The sequence below is a fragment of the Diabrotica undecimpunctata genome, chromosome 4 (assembly GCF_040954645.1).
Source record: "Diabrotica undecimpunctata isolate CICGRU chromosome 4, icDiaUnde3, whole genome shotgun sequence".
Lineage (NCBI taxonomy): Eukaryota > Metazoa > Arthropoda > Insecta > Coleoptera > Chrysomelidae > Diabrotica > Diabrotica undecimpunctata.
In genome coordinates, this window is record NC_092806.1 from 82,470,306 (window position 1) to 82,495,129 (window position 24,824).

Below are 24,824 nucleotides of genomic sequence, written 5' to 3' on the forward strand. Positions count from 1 at the left end.
TTCCATTTTTTGTTTGGTTTCTTTGTTTTCCTGTATAAGCTTTTTTCTGTTGCCAGTTCCCTCATTTAAATTCTATACTATTTGCTCTTCTCGTCGTTCTCTTATTTCTGTTGTTGGTATATTTAAACTCTCGAGTATTTTTTCCAGTTTCCCATCATTTCCGGGCTATCTATGTATATTTTTTACTTATAAAACATTCCCGAACTCCAAATCACGTCTCCTTTTCATTGTCTTATCTTCTGTGCTATAATCGTCGATGTCCCTTTTGTCACGTAACGTTAAATGGGCACACCCGTTTCTACCAATTGCTAAAATTAATATAGAAATTTAAACTCACATATACAAATATGTGAATGGAGAAAGTGTGTAGATTTCCAAACAGCTAACGTAAGTGGGTCAATGTTGTAAAAAATTTAAAGTTTTCATTGTTTTATTTACCAATCGATAATCATATTATTAAATAGTTCATTAGCAGTTAAGTAGATTGATATCTCAAGGAGCCCTCTCTAGCCAACTTGTCAGCTTCTTCATTGCCTTTTATACCTCTATGACCAGCAACATGAACCTGTAATAAAAGAAATTAACGGTTAAAGCAATTTTATACTGAAATAGCAGGTGTACATTACTAATTATTCCAATACTAAACCTAGAGACTGACAATAATAAACCTCCAGTTTTTGTTTCTTTTCATTCTATAACGCTTGGTAATTTAAGAAAGTCTTTATTATTTATATTTTATATATTATGTCAGCGAACAGAATTTAATTGCTAGTCATAATTTTGTTTTATTCTTTCCAAATTAGTCGATTTTTAATTATATTGTCAGTTAGGAAAATTTAGCTTAGTGTATATGAATCTTTTTTTTTTTTGTATTACTTACTGAAATTGTCTTAAATAAAACTGAAATTCTAATTAACTGAACACTTTTAATTTTATTACTAAGTTTTAAAACTTAATGCACAATTTACATCGTAATATATGTAACATAACTAATAATAGTTAGATTCGTAACTAGAATCCGACTCACTTCAATTTATATTATTGTCGAATTCATTGGACGGCCCAGGTGCATAATCTGGATCATTCAGCGGCGGCCGACCAGGTGAAGTAGGTGAAGGAGAGGTTCACCAAAAAAATATAATTAAATTGAGACAAATAAATAAAAAATAAAAGCAACATTATTATATCTAAATTCTGAAATCAATTATTTATTCTCTTTTAATTAATTTAAGAATTAAAAAAAAAGCAAGCTTTATTAGCGGTAGGTACTTGACGGTCAAGTCCTGACCTGTGTCACTTGCCGTGTATGATTCAAGAATAGGTGAATATCATTTTTGAAATGCGAAATCCATCTGCATAAGCGTTCACTGTTGCCATGGTGTAACGATGCTCTGATCGTTTAACAGTTCGAACCGTGGGAGTGTCAATATTTGCGCATCCACTTCTACAACGTGACGGCGTAGTGGGATTCAAACGGCTATTTAAGGCGTGTGAATAGCGGAATTAGATAGTCTTGTAGCTAGCGCTCTAGGCTCCCTGACTCGCCGGTGTAGTGAACCTGCGAGCCATTCTGGACAGAGAGAGTTCCGTATTGAGGATCGTACTCTGTCCCTAACCAAGCGGAACCCATCGGTATTGCGTATTGAGCATTACCGTGGATCTGCACAGAACCAACCGGGACAGAGAGATTTCCGTATTGAGGATCATACTCTGTCCTTAGCCAAGCGGAACCCGTCGGCATTGTGTATTGAACATTGCCATGGGTCTGCACAGCTAAATATTTTGTTTGCGAGCATATTCGGAGCTTTCGCTGAATTGAAGCGAAAGCTAGTATAAATCTGCACGCGATAAATTTCCCCATTTCGTTTCTTATTAGTAGTACTAATTAATTTCTTTTCTTTTATAGACGTTCGCCGAGGACTTCGTTCATCACGGGATCCAGTAGAATTCGTTTTAGTTTTATTCATTGTATAAGTATACAACGTAGAATTCCTTTTATTTTTATTCATTGTAGATATACTAAATTAATAGATTTATTTTTACTTCAAACCTGTGTTTTACTGAGTCTGTCGCCCCGAAAGAGCTACCCATCGTGACGTCAGCCTATCTCTAGTGATAGCTGAGAAAATTAACAAGTGCAGTTCCGTTTAAAAATAGATTATCCGTCTTCACCCACTAGTTGTATGGGTATTTAGTATTCCTATTTATCGGAAATTTTGCACCGAAAATATTTTGAAATTTAGTCTATTATATAGATATTTTTATATAGTAACGTGTATAGTATAGTGTTTATTATCAGGTCCGACACAACTGTCTTATACAGTTACTTAAAGATAAACACATTGACAAAAAAGACTTAAGAATAATAACTCATCTCTACTTTAACCAAACAGCAAAAGTCAGGGTAGGCAAAGAACTTTCGGAGGAAGTAGAAATAAAAAGAGGCGTAAGGCAAGGTTGCGTACTCTCCCCCTTATTGTTCAATCTATATTCGGAAGAAATAATTAAAAAATCATTCGAAAATGCAACAATTGGAATAAAAGTTAACGGCAGACCCATCAAAAATATCAGATATGCTGATGATACTATACTAATTGCAGAAAATATACAAGATCTACAGACACTTTTAGATAATGTAGTAAATGCTAGTGAGGAAAGCGGACTAACGCTTAATGCTAATAAAACAAAATTTATGACAATTTCCAAAACACAACAAGACTTTTGGGTTCCAATAGAAAAAGTAAAAAAATACAGATATCTTAGTACAATTATTAATGAAAATAACGAGTATACAGAAGAAATAAAAATGAGAATTGGACAAGCTAGAGCAACATTTAATAAGATGAGAAAAGTATTATGCCGTAGACACCTTAGTTTACAACTCAAAATAAGAATATTACGTTCATATGTGTTTTCGGTGCTGCTGTATGGGGTGGAGATCTGGACGTTGAAGAAAGAGGTGAGCGATCGACTTGAAGCATTCGAGATATGGACCTACCGAAGAATATTAAAAATAAGTTGGGTAAACCGAATAACAAATGTTGAAGTCCTCAGAAAGATGACAAAGGAAATGGAAATCATGAATACGATTAAGATAAGAAAGGTACAATATCTCGGCCACGTTATGAGAGGGGATAAATATGTGTTGCTACAAACCGTAATGCAGGGAAAAATACAGGGAAAACGAAATATTGGAAGAAGACGCATCTCCTGGCTCAACAATCTGAGAAAGTGGTATAATTGCAGTTCCGTCGACTTGTTCAGAGCTGCAATCTCAAAAGTGAAAATAGCTGTGATGATTACCAACCTCCTTAGTGGAGACGATACCTAAAGAAGAAGATAGTATTTATTAGTTTAGTTTAGTCACAGTATTAAGTTTATTTGTTTAGTGCACTTTATTAATACATTTCTCTGTGATTTATTTCGGATTTCGGATATAAAGTGTTTTAGTGGATTTCGTTTGGACAAAAATAATTTTAGACAGACATGAATACAATTAATGACTTGGTGTGTAATATATTAGAGACTCCGTTTAGGCATTGGAAAAATGAAGATAAAGGGGATGTTCTTTTACACGGTCGACCAACCAGTATTTTAAACATAGGACTAAAAAAGGAAGTTAAAAAAACAGGCAAGTCGTATAACATTAATTGTAAGTCTTCTTGGTTTACAGAATTCAATTGGTTGTGTAGTAGCACAGCGTTAGAAAAATTGTATTGTTGGCCATGTCTCCTCTTTTCAAATAAACAGTCTGTGTGGAATAAAGACGGTTTTGTTGATTTTTTGAATATTAATAGATCGATGCCAAGCAGATCTGGAGAACATTTAAAAAACCAATTAATGTTTAGAATTTCGAACAAAATCAAAATACGCCTGCCGATGCCTTAAAAGAAAACGCTAGATTACATAAATTAAATTTTAATGAAAATGTTCGACTAAATAGGATTTGTTTACTGACAGTTATTGACGCAGTTATGTACCTCAGCAAACAAGAGTTGTCTTTTAGGGGACATGATGAGAAAAGTGACTCGAGTAACAGGGGTAATTTTAAGGAGTTATTAAATCTGTTAATTGTTCAAAGCCCTTTGGAAACTAAAAATTATTACGACATAATCAAAAATGTTTTTAGTGGAGAATCAAAAACAATTTAAAATGAATTAATTGAGTGCATTTCTGGTTACACAAATGATAATATTATAACTGAAATTAAAAACAATCCATTTTTCCATCCAAATTGATGATACTACTGGCATAACGCAGATATCGGTCTTCAATATTATTAAGATACGTAAATTCTTAAGGTCTATTAATTGAAAGGTTTATGGGATTTTACGATGTACGTGCCGGTAGAGCAGCTGAGCATTTGTTCACTATGGCTGCGACAGTTTTAGAGCCTTTGGAATACCGACATAAGCTTGTAGGACAGTGTTACGATGGAGCCAGTGTGATGTCAGGGCACTTAAATGGTCTTCAACAAAAAATTAAATCACATGCCCCCAAGAAATTTTTGTGCATTGTCTAGCCCATCGACTTAATCTCGTTTTGCAACAGAGTTTTACGAAAATATCAAAATTTCGAATTTTTTTTGCAACTATTACCGGAATCCCATCGTCGTTTTTTCATAGTTCAGCAAAACAATCGTACGCTCTTGCATCTACATCGGCTAGACGTATGCCAACAATTACAGACAAGATAGTCATTTAGTTCAAAATTAATTAGTGTAATTATTGAAGACTGGGAAAAATTAAAAGAGGTTTTTGATAATATAATGAATTCTGAAGAGTCAGACCGCAAATCAGTTCAGCTGGCTAAAGGCTTTTTAAGAGATTTAAATGATTTTGAATTCACATTTTTAGCAACAGTTTTTAGCGACATTTTTCATATAACAGATATTTTATATGATGTTCTTCAAAAAAGTCCCTAGATATTAATTTTTGTTTAAACCAGATAAGGAGAACTCGTCAATTAATAAGTGATAAAAGAAATGAAGAATTTTTTTATTCTATTTTTGAAAAAGCAAGCACAATGACGGTCATTAATACTTCCAAAAGGTTTAGGTGTGATGATGGTATGAGCAAGAATGCAATTACTACTAAATAGAGAGCATTATTTTTTGAAATATATGATCATATTTTATTGGAAATGGATATACGTTTTCAGGATTGTGGTAAATTAAAATTCGTCAGCTTAGCAGATACAACAAAGTTTGAGTCATACAGTTTGTCCTTCTCTTCCGACGCTTTTCAAAATTTATTTGAGTTTTATGGCAAACAATTTACTAAACATCAAAGACTTAAAAGTGAGCTCTGCCTTGTTTATGCTGACGAAAATTACAAAAATGTGAATTTGCAAGAATTGGATATAAAGTTACAACCAATTAAAGACATTGTTGCAGAAGCCTATAATTTGTTTTGTTTAATTCTGACAATTCCATCGACAAGCGTATCCGTAGAAAGAAGTTTCTCGTGTTTAAAAAGGTTAAAAACTTTTACAAGAAACACTATTTCACAAGATAGACTATCCAGTTTGACTGTTATCGCACTTCATAAAGAACTGTTAAATGAACTTATGCAGAAGCATCCTTTCTACGAGGATATTATTGATAGATTTGCCTCCCTAAAAGACCGAAGGATCGACTTCATTTATAAAAACTAGGTAAGTCAGTTCTATTAGTATATCTAATACTGCTTTTTTGTTTAAGTATCTATTCACCCTCAGTTCTGGTATCCTCACCATCATCATTCCGCAACCTCTTGCATCCCGTTTTGGATATAGGTCTCCTCCATATTCTTCCATTGTTCTCTATCTTTTGCCATCTGTATCGAATTTTCCACTGTTTCTCTCAAGTCATCCATCCATTTTTTGGTGGTCTACCTCGGTTTCTTTTATCTTCTCTAGGTCTCCATTCTATGAGTCTTTTGGTTCACCTATTATCATTTAAACGTGCTACATGTCCAGCCCATCTCCATTTGGCTTGTGCAATTTTTTCTATGACATCTATCACTTTAGTCCAATCTCTCTCTCTCTCTCTCTCTCTCTCTCTCTCTCTCTCTCTCTGTCATCAGGTTGTTGGTCCTCCATCGGGCGCCTCCCCAGGTGGCAGATAGGGGAATGCCTCCTAGATATAGGTGGTACCGGGGAAATGAAATACTCGGGGCGGACCAAAACCAGTAAACACTGCAGCGTCTGATCCAGAGTGGTCGGCTGAAATCAGCATCTGACCCAGAGAGGGCGGCTGAATCGAAACTCACCAACCCGTTTTAGCAAGCGTGGTGTTTTAATCGCCAAAAAAACCCTCAATGAAATGTCAAGGTATCTAGTATAAATGCCCTAAAAAACTGTTTTCAAGTTATTAGGGCCCTAAACTCTACACATTTTTTTAACGAATTTTTAATGAGATTTGGGCGCGACGTAGGAACCAAAACTCCTTTTGTCTCCGGCAAGATTTCCTCATCTTCACCACTTTTTTAGGCCACAAGCCGCCGCTTGGATCATTCTCACGTTTGGCTGATACCATACGTGTACATCTATCGCTGTTCCGGCTAAGTGACGCTGCATTGCTACTATCAAAGAATATAGTCGCATATGCGTCTATATTTTTTTCTACTACTACAAACAATAATTACAGAGGATATCTCTCCTAGCTTTGTTCGCATTATATGTTATTCCGACGCAAACACCTTGCACCTAAAGATACAATGCTCCGCATCGTCTTCTACGTTACATATGACACAATTATCATCGCTGGTTTTTCGTATACGATACGTGTAAGACCTGAAAGATCCATGTCCGGTCAGGAACTGCATAAAATAAAAATTTACTCGTTTGAACTTACATTTGTACCACTCTATCACATTGGGTATTAGTTTTTTGGTCCATTGTGCCTTGACTATCTGTGCCTCCCATTCTGCTTACCATTCTGTTAGTAATTGTTCTCTAATGGCGGCTCTGACCTGAGGTAGGTGGCCGTCTCGAGAGTTATAGAGCGTCTGCCGTTCTTTAGCTAGGAGGTGAATAGGGAGCGCGCCCGCTATTACCTGTAGGGCCATCGTTGAAGTAGTCCTGTACGCACTTGTAACTTTTAATAGAGGCTTTCGCTGGGCTCTGGTTATCATGTCTCTGTACTTTTTGTAATTTAGTATGTCTGCCCAAATGGGGGTTCCATATAATATAGTCGACTGTACCACTTGCAGGTACATTCTTCGTTTTTGGCTGCTTGGGCCTCTTATATTCGGCATGATTCTTTGTAGGGCTGCCGTTCTTTCTTCTGCCCTCTGGACTACATTTGTCAGGTGTTTTGTGAACCTTAGGCCTGTGTAGATGTATATGCCTAGGTATTTTGCACAATTTGTAGGCATTATAATAGTACTACCAATTTGAAAAGTCATCTCGGGTCTTCGCCGTGGTCCTTTTAGTATGACCACTTCCGTTTTGCTTCCTGCTAGTTCGAGATCGTTTCTAGCCATCCAGCTGTTGACTTTTCTGCAGCATGTGTTGACTTTATCTTCGATTTTCCAGTTCATGTCAGTCATGACTAGTATCGCCAGGTCATCTGCGTATGCAATAGCTAGAGTATCTGTACCATAGTCTATTTCTAGTACCCCGTTATATAATATATTCCAGAGTATCGGACCTAATACAGAACCTTGCGGTACGCCGGCTGTTAACTTCTGTTCTGTATTTTTTGCCACTGTAACGTATCTATTAGTAAGATATCTTTTAATGATATTGATGAGATATCCTGACACTCGTGCTGATTCCAGTTTTGTTATGATATGTGCCCAGTTGGCAGAGTTGAAGGCATTTTTTACACCAACATTATTAAACTTACCCTTCATCCATTTTTCACAATATACATTTACTTAACATACAAAAAGCATGAGAATACTCCCAATGTCTGACAATAACAAATACCTTTTATAATTAATTATTTGAAGTTATGTTACAAACATGCTTATATCATACTACGCAAAATTGTCTTAACTGATGCCGCTCAGTATAAAATGTTAGGGTAAATAGTCCTAACTGCATTTTTAAACTTAAAACGGACCAGTTTTCTTAGTATAAGTGGGATAGCACAATTTATGTTAGTGAACATGGCTTTTTAGTCAGTTAGGACCAACCATTTAGGTATATAATAAGACGCTTACAGTATAATTTCATTTTGTACATACATAGATAGTATGTTTACGCATGTCGTCAGCCAATAAAGTTATTTTAAATATTCAATTATAGAAAATACACTTCTCCGAGCAAGTCCTTTTTATTTCGCTCCATTGTGGAAGAAGAGGTCTCTCAAATAAATAAAGTCTCTTAATATATATATATATATATATATATATATATATATATATATATATATATAAACTAAGGAACACTCGAAGAGTGGTGGGTTTTTCGGTCAAAGTGGAGAAATAAAAGACAAAGAAGGTGGCTACTTCATCTATTTATTGAAGACGTTTCGCTTCTTAATCAAGAAGCATCATCAATTCATCTAAAAAGAATAATATGAAAAACCAAACATCCATGGAAAAGTTATTATAAGTGGGTTACCTTAAAAAGATATGTAGCAGTCAAAGATATAAAATGTGTAAAGAAGCTTATGATAATGGACATTAAATATTATGTTGTATAGACAATTAATTGAACTGAATACAGTTTACAAATTAACTCAACTTAGCACAGCAAAAGACATGTGCTAATGGTACATGTATATAAAAAATATATGTGAAAAAACTTAAGTAAAAAACATTAATTTATAGAGAACCAAAAATATCATATGATGCACTTCCAACAGTATATAATTATTTAAATTTGATTTTAACTTTAGGTAACATTATTAAAATTGAATTGTAGATATTTAAAAAAATATATATAATGAAGTTACCACTCTTAAGCTTCTCAGTCGCTGTCGGTAAAATGCGACCAGACATTTAGGTACCACGCCGAACGAGAAAAGACAGCGGCCTTGAGGTCATATTGACACATTAGAGGAAGTTTAACACAGATTTTTGAAATACAGTGCGTTTCGAACTCATATTGTTGTAAATCATTATATATATATATATATATATATATATATATATATATATATATATATATATATATATATATATATATACATCTAGCGGTTAATGTAAGCTCCGTTCTAAAACGGTATTATACTAACTCCAGTAGAATATACACCGTGTATTTTATTATCTAAGTAGCGCTTTATGTAGACTCCGACCAACACGTAGGATTAAGTGGACTCCACAAAAGGATAAACCATTTTTGGGATCCGTATTTACGATATTGCATATACTTCTAAACTCCTGCGATGTTGCCAATAATTGTATTAGTAGTAGATTTTCAAATTTTACAGCAGATACATTCTGGAACTTGAAATTTATTTAAATATCCATCAATTTAATCATGGAGGAATTTAAGGACTATTTGGCTAATTTATGTAGTTAAATATAAATTGTTAACCGCCATATACCTTTATTTTACTTTTTAGTTTTAATAAGCAAGGCGGTAATTTATATTACTTTTATATATTTTCAAACATAAGAAAGTGTGTATTATAAACTTGGAAAAGCGAAAATTTCCGTTTTTATTAATTAGTATATTTTATTAAAATGCATTGGCACTAAATCATTTAGTACATAAATGTACGTATATCAAATAGAGTAATCGTGTAACAGTTTCTGAAATTAGAAGCCCCTTCGGTAAGATTATAAAGTTTGTTACCACAAAAAATCTACTAGCATGCACAGAGATGAGAGAGACCTACACAGAAGAAGATTTATTTTTAGCGAATGATAGGGCCATTTATGTAGCCAACCATTGGAAATACAAAATTTAAAGCTGTTGGTGTTTCGGACACGGAAAGTAAAGTAAGTACAAAAAGAGGTGAAAGTAAAATGAAAAAAAAAACTAAAATACTTATATAATATGTAGACCTGAAAGTACGCCGGAGGGTTTGAAATAAGAATTTACGTAAGGAATGAAATAAGAATTTACCTAATATAAAACAGATCTGAAAGAGAATAAAAAACAGATCAAAGAATTAATAGAGATTAAGTACATCCTTAAGTAACATATATCAAATCCGCCTGCAGTTTTTTTGGGTAGATCGAGTAGCTCGACAGAACTGTTGCCGGTTCCAAGCCCAAATAAAGGAGGAGGGGGTCTACAGCCAGTTTAGCACCCTACTAATAGACTTTAAATCCATACAGCTCATAGAAACAGAATTATGCCTCGGGACAGGAATGATTTCATTACGACGACTAACGGGAGAAAGAGGACAACGAATTTGTGGTAAACGAGAAATACACTTCGCATCGGTGCTTTGAACGTAAAGTCTCTACAAGAGAGCAGAAAATTACAAAAGAGCTTGTAGAAAAAAAAATATAGACATGTGTGCGTTAAAAGATACAAAGAAAAAAGGAAAAGGGTCAAATTATTATAGATGACCATCTCATCATTTACAGTGGTGTTGCCAAAGAAACCAGAGCCAAAGAAGGAGTCGCTCTGTTAGTACACAAAAATTTTTTACACCAAGTATAAAAATAGTAAGTGTAAAAATTATACTGGATGTTAAACCTCTGAATGTGGTAGCAATTCACTTCCAGAGAACAACAAAGATACCACCACAAGGGAAAACTTCTAGGAACACCTTCAGACTGTAATAAACGAGACCCCAAATGATAAATATATTTATAATCATTATGGGTGATTTTAACGCCCGTGTTGGCAATGATTTCGTTCCAGCGATAAAACAGCGATATAACGAAAATATCAGAAATGAAAACGGAAACCTTCTAACGGACCTCTGCAGCAAAAACCAGATACGTAATAATAATACATTTTTTCCTCACAAAGAACAATACAAATACATTTTTGAAAACAGTAGAGGACAAAGATCTATTATAGACTATATTCTGTTGAATAGAGAGCACTAACATATATGTGATAACAAAACACCGAAATACACCACAAAGATAAAAGTCGAAAGCTTACAGGATGACTCGACAAGATACCTATTCCAGAAAAGAAGAACCGAAAAAAACAGAAATACATATATCACAGAAAGTGATGGAGTCGAAGAAAGCTGAACAATACTTAAGTCTAATATCTTAGCCTCGGCCAAGAAAGTTCTCGGTAAAAGAAATATAAGTAAAGTGAAGGAAAAATGTAAAGAAAACAAAAAAGTTTACCTGAAATACATGTCAACCAAAACACAAGAGGCATAACATAATTACAAGACAATTAGAAACGAAACACATGCACTTATAAGAAAAATAAAAAATGGTCACTGGGAACGTTGTTCGAAAGAAATGGAACATAATTTTTCTCGTCTGCAAAAGGAAATATAGCGCTTCATCAGACGTCAAAGAACGAAGGTAAAGTAACTAATAGAACTAAAATACATAGAAAATGGTACGTGGATTGACTATCTAAAAATGCTATATACAGGAGAAGAACAAACGACGCTAGAACCGGAAACATCAGAAATTACAACATATAAAGAACTTAATATAAATGTACAGGAAGTTCGGAAAATACTTGAAAACCTGAGGAACAGAAAAGCAGCAGGTCAAGACGAGATACCAAACGAATACTGAAATATTGTGGAGCAGCAATGACAGAACAATTAACAATATTAATTAATAAAATTATAAAACACAATAAAATGCCGGAAGAATGGAGAAGGAGCGAACTAACTCTACTGTATAAAAAAGGAGATAAAAACAGACAAAAAACTACAGAGGTATAAACTTGTTTAATACTACGCTAAAACTTACAACTAAAATTTTACAAGTGCTAATTAATCACAATATAAGTTTAGCAGATGAACAACCGGGTTTTTTAAGTGGTAGATCGTGTACAGATGCAAAATTTGTTATAAAGCAAATTACTGAGAAATCACTGAAGTATAATAGACTAGCATTTCTGTGTCTGATTGACCTAAAGAAAGCGTTTGACAGAGTAAGACTGAAAGATGTAATCCATCTTCTGTATAATAGAGAAGCTCTCCTAAATATTATAAAAACTATCGAAAACATCGACCAAAACAACAAAATTGAAGTCAGAATAGAGGGACAACTTACAGAACCTATAGAAATAGGCAGCAGAATAAGACAAGGGGATTCGTTGAGATTGAGCCCCAAGCTCTTCAATTTGATCATGGATCAAATCATCAAAAGCGTTAACAAACGAAGAAGATACAGAATGGGAAACAAAGAAATTAAAGTACTCCGTTACGCAGATGACGCAATATTAATAGCCCAAGATGAAGATAGTCTGCAAAGATTTGTCCACAAATTTAACATAAGAGCAAAAGAATTTAATATGACAATCTCATCTCACAAAACTAAAACAATAGTAGTCAGCAAAGGACCACAGATGTAAAATAGAAATTGATAGCATTAGCAGAAACAAGACCCGACACAGCCACAACGCAAAGAATAATGGACGCGGCAGAGATGAGAGTACTGAGAAGAATTACAGGAAATACTCTGAGAAATCGAAAAGAAAATGTAACGTACAGTGTATAAATGAATGGATACAAAATAGAAAAAAAGAATGGAATAACCACATAGGTAATGGAAATAAAATACCTGGCATTATGAATTTATTATGACAATTTCATCTCAGAAAACTAAAACAATAGTAGTCGGCAAAGAACCAACTAGATGTAAAATAAAAATTGATGGCGTCAGTATTGAACAAATAATGAAAATAATATACTTGAACTTTATTTTACTGTCGTTTTGAAATTTTAAACTTTCTAGTGGGTATCTTTATGTCTTTATTACCAATTGTTATTAACATGCTTTTACACAACGTTATAACGTTGTGTATTATAAAAGTATTCTATTTCTTTTTATCGTAGTACGTCATTACTCAGACAAAATATTTTGGTGTCTTATGGTATTGGTAACTTGATTCTGTAATAAAATTCATGGCAGACGACAAGCGGTTTCATAACCACTAAACATATCTATTTCTTTATTGTTTCCGTATATATTATGTTTTACAGTTATGATATTATGTTCGGTCTAATTGTTTTAAAAACTTTGTCGCTTGTATAAGCTTTAACTTTAATAATAATTTTATAGACCTTAATCATTTAGAAGTAAATATATATATATATAATTTTTTTTCTGTCACTTGGTTTAAATATAGTTCTTGTTATATATATGAGCAGAAAATAACACTTATTTCAGTTCGTACGATTTGCGGTAATTTATTTAATGTTAATTTTGGAATTTCACGTTTATACTCAGTTTCTGTTGTTCCGCTTATTTATCTGAGAGATGTTACTTTTTTTTTCTTGTTATTATTTCTCTTTATAAGCAATTTTACTTGTTCATTGGTGGAATAATACCTCTATGGAAGGTTATCACTTCATTTTTTGCGCGATCGTCCGATACTTCTTGTGCCGATTCGTGACTTATCTCTTCCAATTTTGACGTCACGGGTCTCCTCCATTCTACTTATGTGATTATTCCATTCTTTTTTTCTATTTTGTGTAAATTCATTTATACACTTTACGTTACATTTTCTTCTAATGTCTTCTTTCTGTTTGTACAATGGTCAATGTACATTTGAAAATAAGTCGATAATTTTCCTTGAAATATTACTTTACTTGTACGTTACTCCTTGTTAAATTAAGCCTAGTTATGCCATAGTATTCCATAGTTTTATTCTTATTATTATATCATGTGTTTGTTCAAAATCTATAAATAACTAGTTTAATGTTTTTTTTTGTATTCCCAACATTTCTCATTAACTACCTAACTGTGAATAATTGATCAATGATTTATTTCTAATTCCACACTAATAGTCTCCTATTTGATAGTTCACCTATTCACTCAATCGTTATAGGTTTATTAGAAAAAAATCTGTATATCCTAATAATTAATATATAGCTTATACCGCTATAGTTTGTGCAGTACATTTTATCATCCCTTTTGTGTATGGGTATGCTTTTCAGCAAGTTGGTACTTGCTCTTACTTTTAAATTGACAGGTTAGCTGTTTAACTGCCTATACTGAACTTTCTTCTTCATGTTGCAAATATATATAAAAATTAATAAAAACCACTCTGACATACCGTTGACTGAAATATTGGAGACCCTATATTATTCAATCAATGGAAATACTAAGATAACACGGGGGGAATATTATGGGTTATTTCTGGTTTCGTCACAATTTACACTAGTAAGTAAGTTCGTGTAACCTTCTGGCTAAGGTCTAGTGTTAGGGTTTTCAGGTCGCGCAAGCGCCCCTAACATGACTTAACGACTACTTTCGTAGCCGGGACCGACGGCTTTACGTACCCTCCGAAGCACGGTGGCAGCGCAGTTAAATTAGAAATTGAAAATTTTGTCGGTGCCAGGATTCGAACCCGGGCCCTCCAGCTTGTTAAGCCAGTAACACAGCCACTGAGCTACGGCTGCCACATAATTTACACTGAAAATACTAACAAGAGAGTGCTCTCACTTCCACATGTTAAAATTGATATATAGTACCAACAGATGCTAGTTATATACCATCAGTACTAATAAAATGGAAACTATTAAATTAATGTCAATTTCATTTAATCAAACGTACTAACCTTAAACATGGTCATTTAAGGAAACACCTCAAAAATATTGACAAAAAATTAAAAATAGCTTAAGCGTTATACAAGTAACAGAGCAGCAAAGCTCACAGCATGAGAATATTGCCTCGTACTTTTATATAGCAATTTGTTCTCACAATTTTATAGTTTTTCGAAAAATGAACTCCGATTAGAAGATTAAAACGTCAAACAAAATGTAAAAACCTATTCATATTTTGTGATACAAAATCTTCAATTTCGATATTGAATATTCTTAATAAATGTATAATCTAATATTTAAGCCTGTTTATGTTTTACAGACTTGGAAAACACTAAACAGACAAATATTTATTCCTTTATTTACTAGGTTCTAAAAAAAGTGTACTCAAAACAAATAAATATTATCTACCAAGTGTTTTATTCCAGTTTCATATGAAAGCACCAGATATTAGATATGTATTATAAATTTCGTCATAGGTGCAAATTTGAGATAAAAACCAAATGATAGAGCATATAGTGAAATATAAATATCTTAGAATAGCTGTATCGAGCGAGGATAAGATAAGGTTATTGATGAGGAAAAAAAAACCTATCGCTGAGGAAGTGAAAAAGTAATTGGCAAACGCAAATGAAATATGCATTACAATCTATCATGATACACATATATTCGTACTGCAGAAACAAGACAATTAATAAACACGTTAAGGGAATCTTAATAATAAGCAAAATTTAACTTTTAATACACAGAAGAAATAATGATATGCAGAAGAAACACAAATTAAAAAACGTTATCCACTTATTGTACGCAAGAGAGATACCTCTAAGAAAAATCAAAACGACCGAAAATATATACCAAAATAACACAATAAAAGTAAAAGCAGAAGAAGAACCATCCGACCCTAATAAAGCTGACAATGGGATAAGACAGGGATATTTCCTGAGTCCTCTATTGTTCAACCTGATTATGGATGAAATAATAAAAAAGTAAGAACTAAAAAAGATACCAAATGGAAGAAAAACAAATTAAAATTGCTGTGCAAACGACGCAATACTACTCTTTCAAATTGAAGATGATTTACAACGTGTGCTGCACCAATTTCATATAACTGCCAGAAAATTTAACATGTTAATTACCCCAAAAGAGACAAAATTCATGGATACAACAGCAAATTTACTAAGATGTTAATTGGAGCTGAAAGGTCAGATAATAGAACAAGTGATGGAGTTTAAATATCTAGCCATCACATTATCTAGCTACGGAAAGCTCGAAACTGAAGTGGAAGATCCAGTGAATAGAGCAAACAGAGCCGCAGGCTGACTAAATGAAACAATATGAAGCAATAAAACTATCGGGAAAGAAACGAAAGGCAGAATTTACAAAACAGTCATCAGACCAATGACATACGCGGAAGAAACAAGACCTGACAGAGAGAACAAAAAGGATATTAGAAACAGCAGAGATGAAAACACTTAGAAAAATTGATGGTAAGACACTATGGGACAGAGCTAGAAGTACAGATATACGACGTAGATGCAAGATGGAGAAGATCAAGAACTGGTTAAGACATAGAAGAGTAGAATGGAACGATCATATAAGCCGAATGACAACAAATAGAGTAGTAAAGACGGCAAGAGTCGGTCAACCCATAGGAAGACGATCAGTTGGAAGATCACGAAAACGATGGAACGGCAACTTACTGGAGGCACATTGAAAAATGAAAGTCATGTCTATATAAATAGAAGAAGAAGAAGAAGAAGAAGATACACAGGATAAACATTAAAATTGCTGCAAGAAAGATAAAATAAATCAGTCATATTAATGTAGAATAGCAGAGGACAGAGTGTTTAGAGAAAATAATGAATCAGTCATATTAATGTAGAATAGTAGAGGACAGAGTATTTGTCATAGCTTTGGACAAGTGCCCAATTAAAAAAAGAACACAGGTCGTTCAAAAAAGACGGAACTCTAAAAAGAAAATAGAATAAATTTAAAAAAATAAAAGCATAAACATGTCTTTTTCTACTTTTTTAATATTGAAAATACGTAAATAGAACATTGAATTAAAATGTAATCTTTGATAATCTGTGATAAACCCATCACCTGAACAGTGGCACCGATATATGTAGTTGAAATTGTTTACACTTATTTTAACTGTTTATTTTGTTATTATCTAGATATGAGTTGCGACCGATATCACAAACTTATTTATTTTTCACAAAGAGGCTCTTTAATACCTAAAATTATTACTATACAAATCTGATTCGAAATATCGTCAAAAAGTAATACACGGCATGTAAAATTTAAATTTTTAATAAAAAGTAAAAGATTAGGCATTACTTATGGGATTCAAAGAACGCGCGTTAAGGAAGATTGAAGTACTAATAAGATCACCGCAATCGGGCATACCCCGGGTAATGATTAATTAATTAATCGGCTAATTCTTCAGTCACCCCTTTAATATGATTTTGTCAAATTGGTCCTTGTTAGAACCAACTGTTCTAATAACATATGTCTATAACTGTTAAGGGTATATCTAGAGATCAAGAAACTTTACTTTACTTAAACTTATCAGACATATGAGCTAAACACGAATGTAACTTATCTCTAGTGCAGGAAACACATATAGGGCCTAACCTAGGGTATTTGGTATATAGCTGATCGCTGAAAACCACATCATAGATATAGACATGCTATTTCTGTCGCAAAAGAAGCAAAGAATAACTTAAAGTAAGAAAGGACAAAACCAGTCAGCCGAGAGAACCTTTTAACGATGTTGAGCTTGGATCCACCATCTACATATTTAATGAAAAATAATACAACTACCGACATTGAGGATCTGAGCACAAAGCTTATTACGAAACCTGGACCAAAAACACTCTACAATGGCTTATCCGCATGATGAACAACTGTATTCAAATTATGGAGATAGCCAAAATTTAGAGACAAACCAAAGTTGTTACCTTGCTTAAACCTGGCAAAAAAAAGACGGGTACGAAAAATATCCGGTATCAGGGGTGGTATTTTTCAATCTAAATGCCGCTTACGACACCTTAAATTACAGAATATTTCTCCAAAAACTATATGATATCCCCTTAGATAACAAGCTCACTTACATTGTCTGCGTATGCCAACATAAGAAAATATTTTTTGTATCACTCACTGGTAAGAGTAGCAGATGAAGAACGGTCTCGCTTGGGGTAGCATAAAGGCACCTACACTGTATAACATTTACACAAACAAACGATCCATACCGGTAGATACTAGGACTTCTATTATATAGACGAGACACCTATTATTGCACAATAAAAATAAACTATGAATAAATTTTCAGCCAAAACCCCTGAAAAACTCGTGGGTGCTCCTTCAATTTCCTCAACATAGACGTTTTCAAAATAGTTTGTATCACACCGGGTCAGTCATAGATTATTGTTTAAAACTAAAAGGTAAATTGAGGACCAAAAATATTATTCTTCTCAAGCTTTCTGTAAAAATTTCTGTAATTAAAAAAAACATCAAGTTCGGCATTGAACTAATAAACTTATATTAAATGAAAAAACAACATCTTTAAAAATACAGAAAAAATAAAATTTTCTATGCAAGCGAACATTCCATTCAATAATAAGCCCAAATCCTTTTGTATCTTCATACCTGTTTTTTAAAGAACCAGTTACATTTTAGTACGTAGTTATACCAGGTAATATGATATCCTCTGTTACACAGTGTAATGCGTATGACATTCCACTGTCTACAAACAGTAGATAAAAATAAGGAGCCCATATAAACCGTTCAGGGTATATGTTGAAAATATACGGTATAATCGCACAGTTGCCAAACTCTCAGAGCTTAGTTAAACCGATAAACGTATGGTTCAAATATACAATGAAGAAGATCTGAACGACCCCTATAATATATACACGTGAACTAAGCGATATACATTTATGATACAGGGGTATTTACGGGCTCCAAAAATTTTTTATAAATTATTAAACTCTACATGCTGATGAATCGACTGAACCAATATTACGGAATTGTCAAGTGAGCTCCGTATATCGGTATCCACTTGACCACGGAGCTCAATTGAACCTGAATTTTAACATGGGCGGAGTTCACTTAATGCCGTAGATATATATATATATATATATATACATATATATATATATATATATATATATATATATATATATATATATATATATATATATATATATATATATATATATATATATATATATACACTCGCGATCATAAAATCCGGGTCACCTTGAAAATCACCGATATTTCATTTTTAACGAGCTTTATCGTAAATAATAATAACACAAATACAAACACTAATGCATGTTTCTGAGAATTGTTGTAGTCTTAGCGGTTTCCTTTGCAACAAAGAATTTCAATTGTGCCGATTTCGCGGGAAAGCGCACACTTCCCAAAAGGAACGGTACCTGTAACTGCCGCTTGTTTTAAATGTCTCATTTGTGCTTCGACTTTCTGTTCAAACGCAACGAACAAACGTTTATTATTGCCACCATTAGTGTTTATTAGTGCCATTATTAGTGTTTATTATTGTTTATTTTTTGCCAAAAATACCCTTGACTGCTGTTGAAACGGCACAAATTGTTGCTCTTGGGAAAGACGGTCACACTCAACGGCAAGTCGCAAGAACTGTTGGCGCAAGCCTTTCTACGGTTCAACGAGTGCTTCAACGCTTTCAGGAGAAGGGTTTGCTATCAAGACGACCTGGCTCTGGACGAAGAAGAATGACCACGGTACGAGATGACCGTTTTCTTGTGTTTCAGGCTTTACGAAACCGGACCTCAACTGCGATTATGCATCGAAATCGTCTACAGGAAGTACGAAATGGCAATGTTAGCGTTGCAACAGTCAGGAGAAGACTTTGTTCTTTTGGACTATCTTCTTGGGTAATGGCTACAGGACCGCCACTTCGCCTGGCGCATCGAGTTGCACGACTAGCTTTTGCTCGACAATACGCGCATTGGAGAATTAACGATTGGAGCAAAGAGTTATTCTTAGATGAATTCCGTTTCTGCCTAACTGGATCCGATGGACGTGTAAGAGTTTGGAGGAGAACCGGTGAATGATTTTCACAAGCTTGCATTGCTCCAAGAATGCCATTTGGTGGAGGCTCAGTCATGGCTTGGGGAGGTGTATCTTCCGACTTCCGCACAGAATTACCCTTCATCGAAAATGGGTTCTTAACTGCACGAAGGGATATTACGAAGATTCTGGAAGAACATGTTATGCATACCATGGTAAGGCTTGGAGAAAACGTCGTTTTTATGCAGAACAACGCGCGAAAGCACGTTGCCACGATCAGTATGCAATACTTGGACGAGGTTGGAATTACGAGGTTACCCTATCCAGCTAGGTCTCCGGACCTGAATCCCATCGAACATATTTGGGACGATTTGAAAAAACGTATTCAACCCCTAACATCTCCTCCTAACAACGGACAGGAGCTTAAGGATCTGTTAGTGAGAGAGTAGAATAACATACCACAACATGTAATCCGGAGAAAAATTGAGAGTATGCCCCGTCATCTGCAAGAGGTCATTAGAGCAAGTGGAGGCAATACACGATATTAGTCATTGAAATTTCACTGACATTTTACCACGTTCTTATTTTCCATTTTTTTCGTATGCCTATTTTATCAACAATTTGGTTTGTTTTCAGCTTTTTCAATAAAAACAATAAAAAACCGTTTTTTTTTTCTTTCAAAACAAACATTGATGACAAATAAAAAATACGTTAACCTAAAAAAAAGGTTATTACTCCACCAGAGGCAAAAATATTCCAGAAACTTGAAATTTTCCAGGTGACCCGGATTTTATGATCGCGAGTGTATATACATATCGAGAAAAGGAGTACGACCGTCAATCCAAAATAAACTAAGGTACACTCGAAGAGTGGTGGGTTTTTCGGTCAAAGTGGAGAAATAAAAGACAAAGAAGGTGGCTACTTCATCTATTTATTGAAGACGTTTCGCTTTCTGCTCAGAAAGCATCATCAGTTCATCTAAAAAGAACAATATGAAACCAAACATCCATAGAGAAGTTACAACAAAAGTGTGTTACCTTACAAAGACATGTAGCAGTCAATGATGTTAAAAATATGAAAAAACTTACGAAACTGGACATTCAGAGTTAACGTTGTATAAAATAATTAATTGAAACTAGGTATAGTTTGCAATTTAACAAAATTAGCACAGCAAAAGAACATGTGATAAAAATACATGTATTAAAAAGTTATTATAAAAACTTAAGTAAAAAACATTAAGGTTTATTTTTAAAGTGTAAAGCTTGTAAGTGTAATCTTCACCTGTTAGCTGGCTAACTAGTGACGTCATAATATCATAATATATGATATTTTGGATTGACTTCGCATGCTTTGTTCTTTGTTGACAGATCAATCACTGCTGGGGTGAGTGGTGATTTTAACCACCTTTTCCTCTCATTGTTTGGTTTTTTAACAACAAGCTGTCAACCAAATTTATCACAAATTTTGAATATACCGCCTTATATATAGAAGTTGGTAGGTTGCCTTGTTGTTTATGTCACTCTGACCTTAAGGCCACCTATTTTCACGTGTTTTCGTGGGTGTTAAACTTGTAAATTCATTTATCGGCGAGTCTCAGTAAGCTAAAGACTGGTAACTTCATTTTATCTTATTACTATTATTCTAAATAACTTATAATGTTACCTAAAGTTAAAATTAAAATCTAATTTATTAAATAAATTTGTTGGAAGTGCATTCGTATGATCTTTTTAGTTCTTTACACTTTAAAAATAAACCTTAATGTTTTTTACTTAAGTTTTTATAATAACTTTTTAATACATATATTTTTATCACATGTTCTTTTGCTGTGCTAATTTTGTTAAATATACATACATACATATATATATATATATATATATATATATATATATATATATATATATATATATATATATATATATATATATATATATATATATATATATATATACAGTATACTCCCTTTATAACGAACACGGTTATTACGAGGTTTCGCTTATAACGAGGTACATTAGATGTCCCGTGAAATTTCTATTGAACTATAACCCTTTATAGCGAGGTAAATTTGCTTATAACGAGAGAAAATAAGATTGCAAAACGTGTTTTTTACGTTTTGGCCCGGCCGTAGCTATAAATAAATACCCTTTTTAACTGCGGGCCGCCCGCAATAAACTTCGTACAATTTATGATTACTAGTCGGAAATGTAAAATTTATGATTCACAAGTGTCATTGTATTGGGTTGACCATTCACACCTAATAATATGGGTCCTAATAGACAAGATGTGGGAAGTGTTTTAAAGGTTGTCAGAAACTTTATCCAAGGACAAAACGCAAATAAAGCAGCATAAAACTGTTTCACATCTTTAGAAAATATGATAGATAGAATACTGGACAATTTAAAGCAGTCAAAAATGACAAAATAACTTTATACGCTTTATACATATTTACAGAATACAGATTTTTTGTTTTAGCATATATCATTGACAGTAAAAGTAAACAACTCTTTTTTGTTTTAATGCATTTCATTGACAATAAAAGTAAACAACTTTGTTTTAAAAACGCCATTCAAACAATATTTATTAGCATCTTATATTGCTGCGAATGGCTTCACTATAGAAAGTTAATGTTTTAGAAAACTACATATTCATATGTATGCACAATATTATTGTTGTTGGATATAACGAGATCCGCTTATAACGAGGTAATTAGTCTGCCATTTCAGTTCTCGTTATAGAGGGAGTCTACTGTATATATATATATATATATATATATATATATATATATATATATATGTATATATATATATATATATATATATATATTCAGGGACTCTACAGTATTCACTGCCTTCCCTCGCTCAACCGTTTCCGTCTCTCTCTGTTGTCCCATTCTCCATCGTTTAGGCCTCTATTACTCATGGTGTCGTCTACTTCGTTCCTCCAGGATTTTCGGTGTCGTCCTCTTTTCCTCCTTCCTATGGGGCTCCATTCGGTTATTCTCTTTATCCATCTGCTGTCGCTAGTTCTTCTTACATGTCCATACCACGTTAGTCTTTTTTGTTCTATATATGTTAGTATGTCTGTTTTTATTGATGTTCTTTGCTTTATTTCGTCATTACTTCTCCTATCCATCCTTGTTACTCTGCAGCATCTTCGCAGGCATTCCATCTCTTTTGCTACTATCTTACTGCTGTTTTTCTTGTTTTTGATCCAATTTTCAGTCCCATATGTCATAATACTTCGCACTAATGTTTTATAAATGTGTTTTTGTCTTCATATTTAGGTGTCTGTTCGACCATACTGAGTTAAGTTGTCGGATTGCTGTTCTTGTTTGTCTAAGGACAGATAGACAAGCCTCTTAATAATTCTAATTATTGTAGGGACGTTCACGAAATTAATTGAACAATTTTAAAAGAAACTTACCAAACAGTTTTAACCCCCTTACTCATCTTATTAATTTAATTTTATCAACTGGAGTATTTCCGGAAGTACTAAAATACTCAAAATTACTACTTATCTATAAAAAAGATGATTGAAAAAAAAGTGATTGAAAAGGTTATTAAACAAAAATTTTATTTCTATTTTGAGTCCAATAATAGTTTAGCAACTCACAATATGGATTCAGAAGTGCTTGTTTTATTACGAATGCGGTATATGTGAGCCAGGTGACTGAGAAGTTTGAATGCAGCAATCGCATAGCAATTTCTCTTTGCGACTTGTCGAAGGCTTTTGACTGCGTTGCACAGGACATTTTCCTCCACATATTAAATTACTATGAAATTAGAGGTATCCATCTTAAGCTTATAACTTCTTACCTATGTGACAGACACTAGGCGGTAGTTTCTACAGATCATCCCTTTTCTATCCGTAAAACATGGAGTCTCACAAGGTTCGGTCTTAGGACATCTTTTGTCTATTATTTATGTCAACGATTTGCCTAAATTCATATCTCCGTACAAATCCGAACAATTCGCAGATGATGCGTTATATCAAAAATAAATAATTTCTTACGAGGAAGTTTCTACTAAATCTAGCACATGGTTTGCTGCAAACAAACTAAAACTTAAGAAAAAGCTATTAAGTTCATTATTTGTTTTCGCCAACAAGGAGGGTTTTTAACTTGGAAATATTAAAAACGACATATTTTTCTTTATTTCACTCTTACCTAAACTATGGATTAATCATATGGGGCAATTCAACAAATGTACTTCAAATTTTTAAAATGCAAAAGAAAGCTATCAGGATTTTAGCAGGGGTTAGTATCTAGAACACTACCGACCTTTCTTTACCAAATTCAAAATTATGCCGTTACCTACTCTGTTGATATTTTAAGTTCTGACTGAAATTCACAGAAAATGGGCCCATTTCATAAAGCAGTCTGATGTTTACGTTCACAATACGCGAAACTGTCACTACTTACGAACAAATCGCTGTAGATTGCGTCTTTCAGATAAAAATTATTATAAAAAGTATTAAACAAATATTGTATTATTACAAATAAAAAGTATTAAACAGCTAAGCCGTAATAGTTTGGAAAAAGTTATAAAAAATATCTTCTAAAACATTGCTTTTACTGCTCATAAGAATATATGACTCATTGCAGAACATCTGCTGAACTGCTTACCGTGACTTTGCCATAAATAATTTGCTGTTTAGTCTGTATTCTTGTTTGTGATATTTTTAAGTTACTATGTTACATTTGTATATACTATGTATTTTTGACTTTAGTCAAAAGTAAACTCTAATCACAGCACTCTTACTCACAATTTACGAGACGATACTGCAATAGACCTCTCATTTATTAAATCACATCGCATGCACTCATTATCTCCCTCAACGTATCCCCCATATTTTCTTTGGAATCTGTACGCATTCTATTCAGTGTTTTCCATCTTTGCCAGTTAAGTTGTGTACCTAGCAGCAGTACTTCTGAAGTATTTGTGATATTTGTAACGATGTTCTGATCGTTTAACAGTTCGAACCGTGGGAGTGTCAATATTTGCGCATCCACTTCTATAACGAGACGTCGAAGTGGGATTCAGAACTGCTATTTAAGGCTTGTGAGTAGCGGAATTAGACAGTCTTGTAGCTAGCGCTCTAGGCTCCCTGACTCGCCAGTGTAGTGAACCTGCGAGCCAACCCGGACAGAGAGATTTCCGTATTGAGGATCGTACTCTGTCCT

General features: G+C 33.6%; 1 protein-coding gene across 1 annotated transcript in view; it reads right to left on the minus strand.

Moving 5' to 3' along the window:
• Nucleotides 1-412: 412 nt before the first annotated feature.
• The window catches only part of LOC140439733 (ribonuclease H-like), a 420,401-nt gene continuing 395,989 nt past the window's right edge, over nt 413-24,824 (minus strand). Inside the window, exon 6 of the mRNA XM_072529860.1 lies at nt 413-565. Coding sequence (XP_072385961.1) covers nt 476-565 — 90 coding nt within the window. The 3' untranslated portion in view covers nt 413-475. The remainder of the gene's footprint in view (nt 566-24,824) is intronic.